This window comes from Propithecus coquereli, unplaced genomic scaffold (assembly GCF_000956105.1).
Source record: "Propithecus coquereli isolate 6110/MARCELLA unplaced genomic scaffold, Pcoq_1.0 Scaffold299, whole genome shotgun sequence".
NCBI lineage: Eukaryota > Metazoa > Chordata > Mammalia > Primates > Indriidae > Propithecus > Propithecus coquereli.
The window spans coordinates 3,328,194-3,342,095 of NW_012148607.1; the positions used below are offsets into that span (position 1 = coordinate 3,328,194).

Consider the following 13,902-nt stretch of genomic DNA (forward strand, 5'->3'; position numbering starts at 1 on the left):
CTTGGTCATATTTTACCTTGATGCCACAGTGTAATGATGCCCTGCGTAGTGGGGGAGGAGATAGGCACCTCTGGCTGACAGCCCTTCCTGATAACCAAATTCCAGCCCATCCATCACCAGCTACTCTCCTCAACTTGAGGAAAAGTGATCGTGAAAGGCGGGCCGTTTATCACCCAGGGTCTGTTTATCTCCTCTGGGTGGGGGAACGGAAACAGAAGAGACAAAGAGCTGTGTCCCAGCGAAGTGCTGCCTAGGCGGGGCAGCCTGTGGGTGCTGGATGCAGACTCACAAAATGCAGACTGTGGGAGCTCTGGCGAGATAGGACTCCCAGACTGGGATCCAGTGAGAATGGGACCTTTCCTGAGGCTCAGGACTTGGAGAGAAGCACAAAAAATTGTGACAGTTCTGAGATGCAGGACAGTTAGGGACAGCATTCTTCGAGAGTGTTTGTACTGGAATGAGCCAGTGTGGAAATTCTGCTTGGAAACAAGCTCCGCCCATCCCTCATAGGTATCCTGTGGCAGGATCTTCCATCTGGCTGTTTGGCTGGCTGTTGCTGGCCTACTGGGTAGCTGGGCCTTCTGTGCCGCCAATGATGACTTTGAAGAAGACAAAGCCTCTCCCCTTCTCTTCATCTTTGTCCCCCAGCACTCCCCCATGTCATAGGAACACGATAGTTTGCTCCTGCAGGTGAACAGTATACGCCTGTCCTAGACTGTTGGGCACAGGACTGACAGCCCACATCACTCCAAGATCCAGGTCCCACAGCCTTTCCTGAGAAGAAGAAAGGGTCACAGGTGGCTCTAGAGTCTGCTGGTCCCCCTCCTCTTTAAGGGCTCGAATCTGCTGAAAGTGAGAGTGACATGCATCTCCCTGAGTTGGGTCTATCCCTAAGACTTGAAGAGATAAAAGCACGTAAGGAATAGTGTTCATGACCTTTTCTATTGCTGGTGCCTGCTCTCTTGCTGATCCTGACTGTTGGTGTCCATCTGCCAGTCTGTGGGTCATACCTCCATGGATGTGCTAGTCTCCTTGCCTCAAGCCTAACAGCTCTCCCCCAGCTCTGTTTCACCTAATCTTCAAAGCTGAGCTCCCGCTCACAATGGCTCCACCTTGGCCATACCCATTAGCGAGGGGGGTGTTTCCCTAATGAGCTACTCCCCTGTCTTGGCTGGCGCCAAGCTAGCCACACCTGTTTGCCATCAGGGCTGTCTGGGCCCCGCCAGAGTGGCTCGTCTGCAGGTGGTAGGGCTGAATGAGGGGTGGGGTGGGAAGACTGGGCTCCTTTTGCTTTGCGCTGTGTGCTTGGGGGGCAGTCTCTTACAATCCTGTTCCACCTATATTGTTCCCTTCTTTCTAAGCAAGGGGAGGGCTCTGTGCTTTCTTTTTTGTTATCCAAAAGGAGTAATAGGGGACTTGAGTACCCCATCTTTTCTAACTTTCTCCTGGATGGAGTAGTGAGGAGCAAGTCAGAGTCTGAGAATAGGGTTTGATATTCTGTTCTGAGGACCCTGAGGGGCCAGTGTGATAAGAGCAGGGCCACAGGCAAATGCCAAGGGTGGAGCCCCTTTCTGGCTCTATTTGAAATGCAATCATGTGCCTCAGTTTAGAGCCCACAGGCATGACTGGGGGGCCCTTCCTTAAAGGGGCCCCTTGCATTCATGAAACTGAAGGAAGTTTTGATTTGGTTGAAAAAAATCTCATTCCTTTTTATGGCCTGGACATAATTGGCTTTTTTCTATTGGCCATCAGTGATGTCATTCCGACCCTCATAAAGAAGGGGAAATCACACCTGTGGACTCGGTGCATAAAATTTCATTGGGCAACAGTAATAAGCATGACCAGATGATGTTTGGGCAGTTGGGGAGCTTTGTGCCCAGTGAATCCAGCTGCACGGAGACCTGGGCACCATAAACCTGCTTGCACATTCGTGCCCACAGGCTAGTCCAGGGCCCACTGCCAGTGGCTCTTTTCTTGGGATCAGTATCTGGTAAGAACTTACAGCATTCAGATCCTTTCTGTCAGGGGGTCTTTTGCCTTTTTCTTTCCAAATTGTTGGAACCATGTACTCCCTGGTCCTTGCTGATCCTAGTCTTTGGCTTCTAAAGACCTTGAACCCAGGTATTACCTTGAGCAGTAACTATCATGCTACCTGCCTCTCTAAGGCCCCAGGCTTTCCTCCCCGGGAATGTAAAGAGCTCCAAGTGCATCTTACCCAACTGATGCCTGTGCAGTCAAGCCTTAGATCCCATTTCTAGTTCTACCTTTGGCTTGTTGTATGATTGAGCAAATCCTTCTTCTCTGAGCCTCGGTTTCCTCTTTTGTGTAAGGGGTGACAACCACTGTAACCCACCGTCCTCACAGACGTCATCTCGGTGTTCTCTAAGCTGGGGTAGGGGTGTGTGATAGAGATGTGTAGCTACCTTCCAACGAGGCACCTGGGAGTTCAAGTTTTGGCATCTGGCTCTGTGCCTGTGGCAAAGATGGGGCTGGGCCCTGCTACGTCTGTACTGCTTATATCTTGGAGTCACAGGGCTAGGACCACCTGGAGGACTACTCAACAACCTGAATGCCCGTAAGTGAGTCTGCAAACTGCGTGGGTACCTGCAAGTGACTAGAGCCCCTGAATGAGAATTGTAGTCCCCATGTGCCCCCAGTGAGACATGGGGTACAGAAGGGTGCTCAGGATTGCTGCTGAGTCATATCTAAGTCTGAGTATCCAGCCTGACAATCTGTTTGGTCTGTCCTCAAGGTGGCCCCTCTGGTTTAGGTCTCTAAGAGGAGGAAGCAGGATCCTACTGACCTAGACCCTTCCTAACTGGGTAGAAATGTCTACAGCTGTTGTCTATCGTTGAAGTTCTGCTGAAAAGGGAGCCCCTCCCAGAGCTGAGCCAACAGGACTCCTGGCCTGTGTCAACTAAAAAATCAGGGGGTGCTGGGGTTGGCTAAAGGAGTAGAAGATAGGGGCTCCCTGCCTTTTGCTGGCCAGTCCCCGTGACCTGTTCCTTTGCAGATCATGCTGCTTCTGGTGGCTCCCTTCACTTACAGACCTGAATGTTAGTTTTCTAAAATTACACAGCAGGCATTTTCCAAATTCCAAGGATAAGGAATAAAGAAAGATTGAAGGAAATAAAATCATTGTCAGGTCACAGTTCTGCTTCTTAGGCAACCACATTCTAGCTCTTAAGGTTACTTTTCATTCTGAAAAACTTAGTGTAATTTCCTCATATTCTTGGTCCTTCGTCCCATGTGGGTGCATCTATCTGGATTCCCCTTCATCGTCTTGGCCTGAAGAACTCTTGAAGTTGCTGAGGGTATGTGGCCTGGAGTAGGGAGCTCTGGGAAAAGCTTTCTGGACTCTCAGATCTTGGAAGTATTCTGCAAGGAAGAGATGGAAGTCTCATTCTCTGTAGTTTCTAAAGACATATCTTGAACTCATGGGAAGAAGTTACAGGGAGACAGATTTTAGTTTAGTATTTTTTATTTTTTATTTTTTTTGCTGAGCTGATATGCAGCCTCATTTAGTGTAGTATTTAAGAAAGAATATTCTAAGAATTGAGTCTAAAGTTAGAGCTGGCTACTGCGTGAAGCAGTGAGTTCCTTGTGTATGATGATGGTCTGGTAGAGGCAGCCTGGTTTCATTTCAGCTCAATAAAACTTACAAGGCACTAGCCGGGGCCCTCCGCTCATCTCTACACTCTTCCCAAGTGATCTTACCTACTCTCACGGCTTTAGTTTTACTTAAATTAGACAAATGATTCAGCAGTCTATATCCTTAGTCCAGACCTCTCTTCAAAACTGGATATCGACTGCCTCATAGACGTCATTCCATTGTCAGATGTCTCCTAGGCACCTCAAACTCAGCAGGCATTGAGTGCTTACCATGTGTCAGGCATATCTAAAACTGTATCCCAGACTCCTCCTTCCTTCCAGTGGTGTGCTGAGGGTGAGACAGTGGGAGCAGTCACCGCCCCTGCCCCTCAGTTTGGGCAGAAAGGGCGTACACTACATGTAGAGAATTTTAAAACAATAATAAAATTGACTTAAATGCTGGCTTGTTCTGGGTGTCGAATATGCTCTCTATGCTACTGCCGCCTTCTTTGTATCTATCTTAGCAAGTGGCATGAAGCTAACCATGCCATGCACCTTTGAACTGGGCTCCACTGTGTTCTCTCGTTGGGCCCCACATCCCATTTGGTCACCCAGGGCTTCCGTTACATCTCTGATGTCTGTTCCTTGATCGCTGTCTCTACCACTACTATCTCTCCTTGCCTGGCTACTACTTTTTAGTCTGTTGTTTTTGCTGCCCCCAGAATAATCTTGGTAAATCACAACTCTTCAGAGGCTCTCCATTGCCTGTGGCCAAGTTTTTCTCTTAGGTAGAAAACTGTGATCTTTCCTGGCTGATATTTCTGGTATCATCTTCCTCCATCCTTCCATATGCTACCCATGCTGCAATGTGAGGGTGGATTTGTTTCTTTCTTTCACTGTCCATTCTTCTGAACAAACTGAGCCCTTTCTGGACAGGAGTTAAGTCTTACTTTTTTTTTTTTTTTTGAGACAGAGTCTCACTCTGTTGCCTGGGCTAGAGTGCTGTGGCATCAGCCTAGCTCACAGCAACCTCAAACTCCCGGGCTCAAGTGATCCTACTGCCTCAGCATCCTGAGTAGCTGGGACTACAGGCATGCGCCACCATGCCCGGCTAATATTTTTCTATATATATTTAGTTGTTTGGCTAATTTCTTCCTATTTTTATTAGAGACGGGATCTCGCTCTTGCTCAGGCTGGTCTCGAACTCCTGAGCTCGAAGGATCCACCCGCCTCAGCCTCCCAGAGTGCTAGGATTACAGGCGTGAGCCACTGCGCCCAGCCAAGTCTTACTTTTTGAGTCCTAAGTTCCTGCCCCACATTAGGCATCAGTGCATGTTTAGTTGAATAGATTTGTATGGGTAAAACAGCATCATCAGGTAGAGGGGGAGTTAGTGGGTAAATTCTAACTTAAAGAAAAAAGCAAGAACAGACCCTTGGTTTAAATTCTGACCTCTTCTTATCCTTCTCTGTGGCCTCTTTTCTATCTGAAAAAAGCCTGTAGCTAGAGGCTTAAATATGAGCTGAATCCGGTGCCCATGTATCTCTAAATTGTGTGCTCTTTCTCTCCTCCTGTCTTGTCTCTCTGCCTCTCTGCTGTGACAAAACAGCAACAACAAACTGGTGCATGGAAAGAACGTAGATGCTGGAGTCTGACAGAACTGGGTTCAGTTCTTGGCACTGTCATGTTTTAGCTGTGGGACCTTGGGTAACCTCTCTGAGTCTCATTTTCTCATCTGTAAAATGTAGACAATAGTACCTACCTCACAGCATCGCTTTGAAGATTTAAATGTGAAAAGGTAAGTAAGGTTCTCAGCACATTGTAAGCTATTAGAAAATAGTAGCTGCTGGTATTAGTTTGAAGAGAGTCTCTGGGCTCTCATACTTGGCTCTGAGGGCTGGATCTGGAGCCCAGTGCTCATGATGCTAGAGGTGGGATCCCTTTCTTGGGTGAGGTGGGAACCACAGCTAATGGGATGGCCTTCTGGGATCTATTTGTCCTGTAGACTCTGTTGGACTTCCTAGCTTAAGTCTCCATACCTGGGACATGGGTGTGCCAACTTGTTCTCTCTTCCCTTTTTTGTAGGCTCCCAGGCCAGTGCCAGTACTTGGGCTTGCCAGTGGCGGATTACTTCAAGCAGTGGATTAATCTGAAAAAGGTACTGTGTGTGAGCTCTGCCTGGGTGCTTCCTCTGGTTCTCCTGGGCCTCAGAGCTCCCCTCCCTTGCTTTCTTTTCTCATCTCTGTTCTTTTTCCTCTTCTTTTTTGTTCTTCTCTTTTCTTAACATCCCTCCTTCCTCTTCCCTAGCTAATATGCACGGAAATGTTGTGGTTATTTCTGAGAGTGGGGAGCTGCTTGGGGACCAGGCTGCTGGATGGAGCGTGACGCTGCCCTAGTTGGTGTCACCCAGACATGCAGAGAAGTCCCAGTTAAGTCTTGCTCAGAGCTGAATCTCTGGACTGAGCTGTGTTGTCTCTAGGAGAGATATGGCACTAGCTGAGCCTCTGGGAAAGTATTCTCCTTTCATGTCATCATGAGTGTGGCCTCTGAATCTCCTGACTGGCCTGGTATCTCCCTCCGGTTGGGAATTGGAGTTCATTCAAGCTGGCTTTGGTCCGGCTGAGCTCCAGTGGAGCCTTACTTATGTGAGGAAGGGCCATGGAAACTAGAACCTAATTCCCTTTGGGCATGAGGGAGGAGGCTGGCACTCACGCAGCAACAAGCACATGGAGAGGTCCTCTGAAGCTGGGGGCTGGCAAAGACCCTGTGTAGGTATGATGGTGGGTCCTGGCAGAGGATGAATCACCCAGAAATCTGTACTTTCCTAGTGTGTTGTACTTCCTAGGTTAGCAGAAGAAAGGATGTGCAGGACTAGGCTCCCCAGATCCCTGCTCTGGGAGGATTTTTGCTTCAAGAGGTCCAGTCCACTAGGGAGACTCACCCTCATAAGTCATTTTGACCTAAGGACAACAGCCCTGGAGCAGCCTCAGGAAGCTCATGCCACCAGTCAGCTTAGTGACTCCAGGAAGCTCAGAGAAGATAGTGGCTCCAGGGGCTCAGAGAAGAGAAAGTCCACTGGGTGGCCAGCCTTGGTATTACAGGGATTTGAGTTTTGAACCGGACATTCAAAGAAGGAGGGATATGGACACGAGGAGGAGAGAATGCTTTCTTGGTAGGAAGAGCAGCATGCTTTTGGTGTGTTGTGGCCTGGACCTAAGTGGGCAGGTGGAGGGGCAGTGGAAGAGAAAGTTTTGAAAGTATTTGTACCACACTAAGAATGACCTTGGACTTAGTTCCATGCTTTGCAGCAGCATTTGTAAAGTCCTTTGCACTCTGGCTTGTCCGCACTTTGACCCCTACCCACCTCTCCTGTTGATTTCCCATACAACTGAGCAACTGCTGCTTACTACTGCTCTTTGGCTGAGGAGGCTGGGCCCTGCCCTAGCCTCGGGCCTCAGCCTGTGGCCATCCTTCTGTCTGAAATGTCCCCCAGGCATATTTCTTCAGGCTTAGTCCTTCTCCTTGAAGATTCAACTCAGGTATCACATCTGCTGAGAAGAGACTCAACTCAGGTATTACATCAGCAGTCAGTGTTGAGGCTCCTTGGCACTTGGGCTGTCAGTTATCTCATTTGAAACCGAGTCCATGTGTGTTTCCTTCCAGACATGTCCATCTGGAGCACAGAGACTGAATGTGGTTCTTCTCTGTGTCCCTGGTGGCTAGACCAGGGCTAGGTATAGAGTATGTGCTAGTGAATAATTGCTGGCTGACTAACTCATCTTTGAGAACTGACTCCATAGAGGCCCTCCCAGGCAGGGTTTGGTGGGGCAGCAGTGCAGGTGTGGCTAGGCGTGCTCTTCTGGAAGACAGCGCGCCAGCTGTCAGAGCACATCCAAGGCTGCTTGCTGGCCTCAGCAAATGCAATGTGAAGGCCCGGCCAGGCGAGGCAGGCGCTGACCATGAGCAATTACTCTGTGAAGTTCACTAGACTTTTTGGTGTATGGATAGCTCCCTGCCTCTAGGTTCCTTGGCAGAAAGGCAGGAAAGCAGCCGACCCGTGTGGTAACATTGCCACCCAGGGCCACGTTGGGGCTGCTGGAACCAAAAGGGTGGAGGCAGGCTGTCCTGAGTCTATTCAGCTTGGTTCTCTGCCAGACTGTGCTGAGCTATAGAGGGTAGGAATGGGTATGAGGGGAAACTGAGGATGCTGTTCCTGGTTGGCCTTGTAATTTCCTCTCATGAGGTGAACTTAGCAGGTCTGGGAAAAATAAGGGGTTTAACCCTTTCCCCTCTATCCTCCAGTCATGTCATGTTCCCGGTGTGCTTAAGGGCCCAAAAGGAGAGATGACTTAACTCTGGGCTGGCCTGTTCCTTGCTAGCAGCTTTTGAGGCATAGAGGCTGCAGAGTCCTGGAGGCCCAGGGGCATGGTAATCTTTCTGACCTTTATGCTGTGTGACTTAGTGCAGGCTGCGCTGAGATTCCTGCTCCCTTAAGAAGAGTAATGATAAAAGGAAAGCCGGAGGGGTTATTGCCAAGGTTGCAGAAGTATTATGTAAAAGCCTTACTCTGTGCCTTGTTTCCCCCATGTGACCCAGGCTCTGACAGAGTCCTCTCTGGTCCTTGATCTTACTTTATCTTTCCTCCTTCCCTTTTTTGTCTCCTTTTCCTCAACTCCCCTAGCAGAGTTTGCTGCATGAAAAAGATGGGAAGGGTCCTGGTCTGATTAGCCACCTGAGTGAGTGAGCAACTGGGACTGAATTCCCCATCCTTGTTTCCTAAGGGCTTTCTTTCAGCTGCCCTCTCCTCTCCCCAGATGGTGTGGATTGCATCAGGAAATAGTAACTTTTCAACGGCCGGGTTTCCACATCTCCTGCCTCCACCTACTTCCCCTGTAGCAGAGTGGAGCAAGCCAGTGCTCGCTGACATTTGGGATGTCATTGAATGATCTTATATTATTATTGAGCTGTCATCTTAGAGAGGACTTGGGGCCCTGCTCCCAGTTCCCTCTAGGAGGTCAGAGCCATCACTGGGGGTCTGGAAGAATGTGCACACACACAGACACAGACACACACACACATGCATAAATATACACGTGTACTCATGTGAATGAATGCACCCGAGTATACTCTAACATTGTATATCCATATCTGTACATGCATGTGCACATACATATTCACATAAACAGTCATCTGCAGAAATATTTGGAAATATACCCAGATATGAATGTATTTATTAATATAAATATGTATTCATAAAGTGTGAAGACACATGCACACAGATAAACATATACATCTTCATCAATAAGCACATATTCTTGAGTGCCTTCTGTGTGCCAGGTACTGTGCGAGGTCCTGAGGATATAACAGAAAATACGGATGTTGAACAAATAATTTCAATTGCATTGAGTAACACTAAACAATTCAGAGTCATATATCATATAATAAGGAAATGCCTTAGTGGGATGGGGTCAGGGAATAGTTCCATAAGGAAGGATGTCTTAGTTGAGACCTGAAGGTTGTGTAGGAATTGGCTAAGCACAGTAAACAGCATGTGGTGAGGCCCTGAGGTGAGTAGAAACCTGACAGCTTCATGGAACTAGAATGTAAGTTCCAGGAGGACAGAATTTTTGTCTCTTTGGTTCACTGCTCTATCCTCATCACTCTGAATAGTTTGTAGCACACATGTTTGTTATTTGTTGAATGAATGACTGCCTAAAGCATACTGAATGTGGCAAGAGGAGAGTGGCCTGAGGTGAAGTTGGAGGGGGAGGCAGGAGCCTGTAGACCACACTTTGATTTTGACCTTTATGTTTAGGATAAGGGGAAGATATTAAAGGGTATTAAACATAGGAGAGGCATCATCTAATTTGCATTTTATAAACACTCTCTGGCTGCAATGTAGAGAGAGCTACAAGCAGATTTGGGAGACTAGTTACTGGTTTTTCTTAAAGGGGCTGCATTTGGCATTTTTCAGGTGGGACAAATCATTGTGTGGGTGATATTGCTGAACTTGTAGTATCCCCAGCCCCTGTTCATTGAATGCTGGTAGTGTCCCTCCCCAAGTCATGTGACAACTAAAAAATGTATCCCACTTCTGTACATGTCCAGTAGATGGGGTGGAAGTGGGAAAGTACTGTCCTTGGTTGAGAACCAGAGAATTAGACCATTGGTGTAGACTAGGTGAAAGATGATAGTTACTTGGTTTAAGTTGATAGCAATGGAAATGTAGAGAAATGGACTGATTCCTGAGTGTTAAACAATATAGTTAGTTCTGCTGTAATGTAACATATAGGTTCCTGAAAATCACCATGCCACAGAAAGTTGTGCAATACAAATTTTATTAGGAGTACAACACTCAAAAACTTCATCAGTGACACATTAAAAAAAGTTAGGAATCTAATCAAAATGGTAGGGTAGGCAGGGCGTGATGGCTCGTGCCTGTAATCCTAGCACTCTGGGAGGCCGAAGTGGGCGGATTGTTTGAGCTCAGGAGTTTGAAACCAGCCTGAGCAAGAGCGAGACCCCGTCTCTACTACAAATAGAAAGAAATTAATCGGACAACTAAAAATATATAGAAAAAATTAGCCGGGCATGGTGGCACATGCCTGTAGTCCCAGCCACTTGGGAAGCTGAGGCAGAACGATTGCTTGAGCCCAGGAGTTTGAGGTTGCTGTGAGCTAGGACGATGCCATTTGCACTCTAGCCCGGGCAACACTGAGAATCTGTCTCAAAAAAAAAAAAAAAAAAAAGGTAGAGTAGTTTTATACATGTTAAATGGTTAAGAAATACATAAATACTACAATAAATATGACAAGTTACCTTGAAAAAGACCCATACTTTGCTTGTAGAAATGGGCATGACAAGGGTTGTAGATTGCGAGTTATTGTGAAATGGTAGAAGAAGATAGTGTGACATCAGATGGAAAGTTGTGACCAGATGAATGTAGGCTATTATAGCACATTGTGATCAAGCTCGCTGGTTGACTTTAGAGGTATGTACATGCACGTGTTTTGTATATTCCTACACAGCTCTGTTCAGCTGAGTATAGTTTCCTATGTTTATCCAGTGTTTCTCATGGACAAAATTGCAATAAACAAATGCAAAATTTATGTTATGCTAAATTGTTCCCTAATACATCACTTGCATTGGAACAAATTTGCTCTTTCACAGTGAGTGTTATAGTAGCACTGACTGTATAATAAAAAGGAAATGATTGATTGGCTATGAGGGTTGAGGATGAGAGACCATCAGGACCTCAGAAGTTATGATTTGAGTACCTAGGTGAATTGGAGTGAATTTACTGAGATAATGGAAGAGGGAGAAGTTTTAAGGTTAGAAGAGAAGATGAATTCAGGGTGGGGCATATTAAGTTAAGATGCCTTTGAGACATTCTTGTTGAACTATTGAGGAAGCAGTTGAGTATATAGGTCTGGGGTTCAGAGGTGAAGTCTGAATCAGAGATATAGATTTGGGGGAGTTATTGGTGTTGAATGATAACTAAAGCATGGAAGTGGATGGGATTGCTCAAGAAGAATGTACAGGGTGAGAAGAAAAGAAAGCCTAGGACAGAACACTAAGAAATACTAACATTTGAGAGAGAGAGGAGGAAGAGTCAAAAACAGAGAAGGAGAAAGAGTAGTTACTAATATTAATAGTAATAATAATAGTTCTTATTTATTGATTGAATTTGTGTGCTAGACCTGTATTGTCCAATATAGTTTCCAGTGGCCATATGTGGCAATAGATTACTGGAAATGTAGCTAGTATGATTGAAGAACAAATTTTAATTTTTATTTAATTTTAATTAATTTAAATGTAAATTAAAAACTTTCTTGAAAAACTTTTAGATATGTTTAGAACAACTTGGGTTGGTGAATCTACATTTTAAACAGTTAATTATATAAAATCTAAATGTAGACCGAATATTTCTTAGGAAGATTTAATATCCCAGTTGATATGTGCAGTAAGTGTAAATTACACATTGGATTTCGAAGACTTGGTATGAAAAAATGCAAACTATCTCATAATTTTTTGTATTTATTACATGTCAAAATATTTGGATATACTAAATAAAATATGTTATTAAAATAATTTCTTCTGTTTCATTTTACTTTGTAATGTGGCTACTAAAAATTCTAAATTTCATATGTGGCTTCATTATATTTATATTGGACAGCGCTGTGCTAGACACTATACTTACATAGCTACGTTATCTAATCCTCACAACAACACTGCAATAGTTGGTATTTTGCATTTTAAGGTTGAGAAAAGTGGCTGGGCGTGGTGGCTCACGCCTGTAATCCTAGCACTTTGGGAGGCCGAGGTGGGCGGATCGTTGAGCTCAGGAGTTCGAGACCAGCCTGAGCAAGAGCGAGACCCGGTCTCTACTAAAAAAATAGAAGGAAACTAGCTGGACAACTAAAAATATATAGAAAAAATAGCCAGGCATGGTGGCACGTGCCTGTAGTCCCAGCTACTCGGGAGGCTGAGGCAGAAGGATTGCTTGATCCCAGGAGTTTGAGGTTGCTGTGAGCTTGGCTGATGCCATGGCACTCTAGCTAGGGCAACAGAGTGAGACTCTGTCTCAAAAAAAAAAAAAAAAAACAAGGGGGTTGAGAAAACCAAGCCATAGAGCAATGATGAAACTTCCTCAACATTTTCATGTTAGTATGTGGCAGAGCTAGAACTTAAATTTAGTTTTGCCTGACTCTTTGTGCTAAGGAGACAGAGAAAGAGAGTAAAAGAGTGATAGAAGAGGTGCGATCATGAAAGTGTGTTATTGTAGAAACCAAAAAAAGAAAGTATTTCAGGAGAGGAGGAGTGGTCAGCTGAGAGATGACCACACAACGTGAAGATTGAAATATGAGCACAGGGACCTGTGACCTTGATGAAAACTCTTGAGTGGCATGATAGGGACAGGAGCCAAATTGGAGAGAATTCAGGAATAAATGAGAAATGAGGAGATAGAGAAACTTAAACTTTTTCAGGAATGTACCTTTGAAGGAGAAAGAAAGAACAAGAGCTAAGGGAGAGACAGGTGTGGGGTTCAGGCAGGCTGTGTTTTCTAAGATGGAAGACGTGGGGTTTTTTGTAGGATCTGTTAGAAAAGAAAGGTAACTAGAAAAGTGAGAGAGAATCAGTAAAGGAGGTCTCTGAGAAGGTGAGAGATGGGATGGAGAACCCAGGTTCTTGAAAGTGTCTCTTTTCAGGAGGAAGGTCCCCTCTTCCGTTGTAGAGGAGGGAAGGAGAAGAGATGGGTGCAGATGGATGTAGGCAGGCTTGTAGATTTGGTGGTGGCAAGTTGAGGTAGTTCCTATCCCATGAGGGGATTTTTCTCTATGAAACAAGGTAAGTCATTTGCTGATAACCAATAGGGGAAGGCTGGGAAGGATTGTGGAATGTAGAGAGGATAGCTATAGTTTCAGTAAAGAAACTGTGAGCTGACTTGAGAAGTATAGTAGGATTTTCTAGGCAGTGCTGAGGGTCCAGTTGAGGTTGATGACATCAATTCATAGTGGAGTCACTCTGGTTAGTTGTATGACTTTTCAATTTCAAACAAATCTCTCCAGTTTGGCTTCTGTCCCCATCATGCCACCCAAGAGTTTTTCACCAAGGTCACAGAGGTCCTTGTTACTAAGTCCAGTGCTCGTATTTCAGTCTTTATGTTGTGTGGCCGTCTCTGAGCTGACCACTTCTCTTCTGAAACACTTTCTTTCCTTGGTTTCTGCAATACCACACTCTCATGATCTCTCTTCTTCTATCACTCTTTTACTCTCTTTCTCTGTCTCTTTAGCATAAACAGGCAAAACTAAAGTTCTAGCTCTGCCACATACTAATGTGAAAACATTGAACAAGTTTTATCACTGCTCTGTGCTTTGGTTTTTCTTAACCTTAAAGTGAAAACAATAATAGCAACTACAGCACAGGGTTGTTGTGAGGAACTCAGCTACCTGGCTGTGGGCATGGAAGAAGTAGACATTTAGATTCATCCAGGGTAGAGATTTTCCTCAAGGAGATACGATGAAAGGAACAGGGAGTTGAAGATATTGACAAGACAGCAGTTGACAAGAGGGACTGTGGGATCTAAGCTGGATGTGGAGGGAAGAGAAGATAACAATGGGTCTGATGGATATGAAAAAAGTAGTTAGGTACCAGTAAGAAGAGGAACAGGTATACTGGGTATAGTTGAATATGCCAGACAGAAGAATTAGATATTTTGGTTAAAGAATGTCTGAATGAGTGATTTCAGAGATGGGGCGGTTCTAGGTGTTGGCAGGTTCCAAGGTGTGGCCACGGAAGTGGGTAGCTAATGT

General features: G+C 45.5%; 1 protein-coding gene across 6 annotated transcripts in view; it reads left to right on the plus strand.

The window, feature by feature from the left end:
- Window positions 1-13,902, plus strand: part of ERI3 (ERI1 exoribonuclease family member 3) — a 130,962-nt gene that overhangs the window by 61,115 nt on the left and 55,945 nt on the right. For all 6 annotated transcript variants that reach the window (XM_012649012.1, XM_012649008.1, XM_012649010.1 and 3 more), the window contains one exon: window positions 5,675-5,747. In XM_012649012.1, the coding sequence (XP_012504466.1) occupies window positions 5,675-5,747 (73 nt within the window). The remainder of the gene's footprint in view (window positions 1-5,674; window positions 5,748-13,902) is intronic.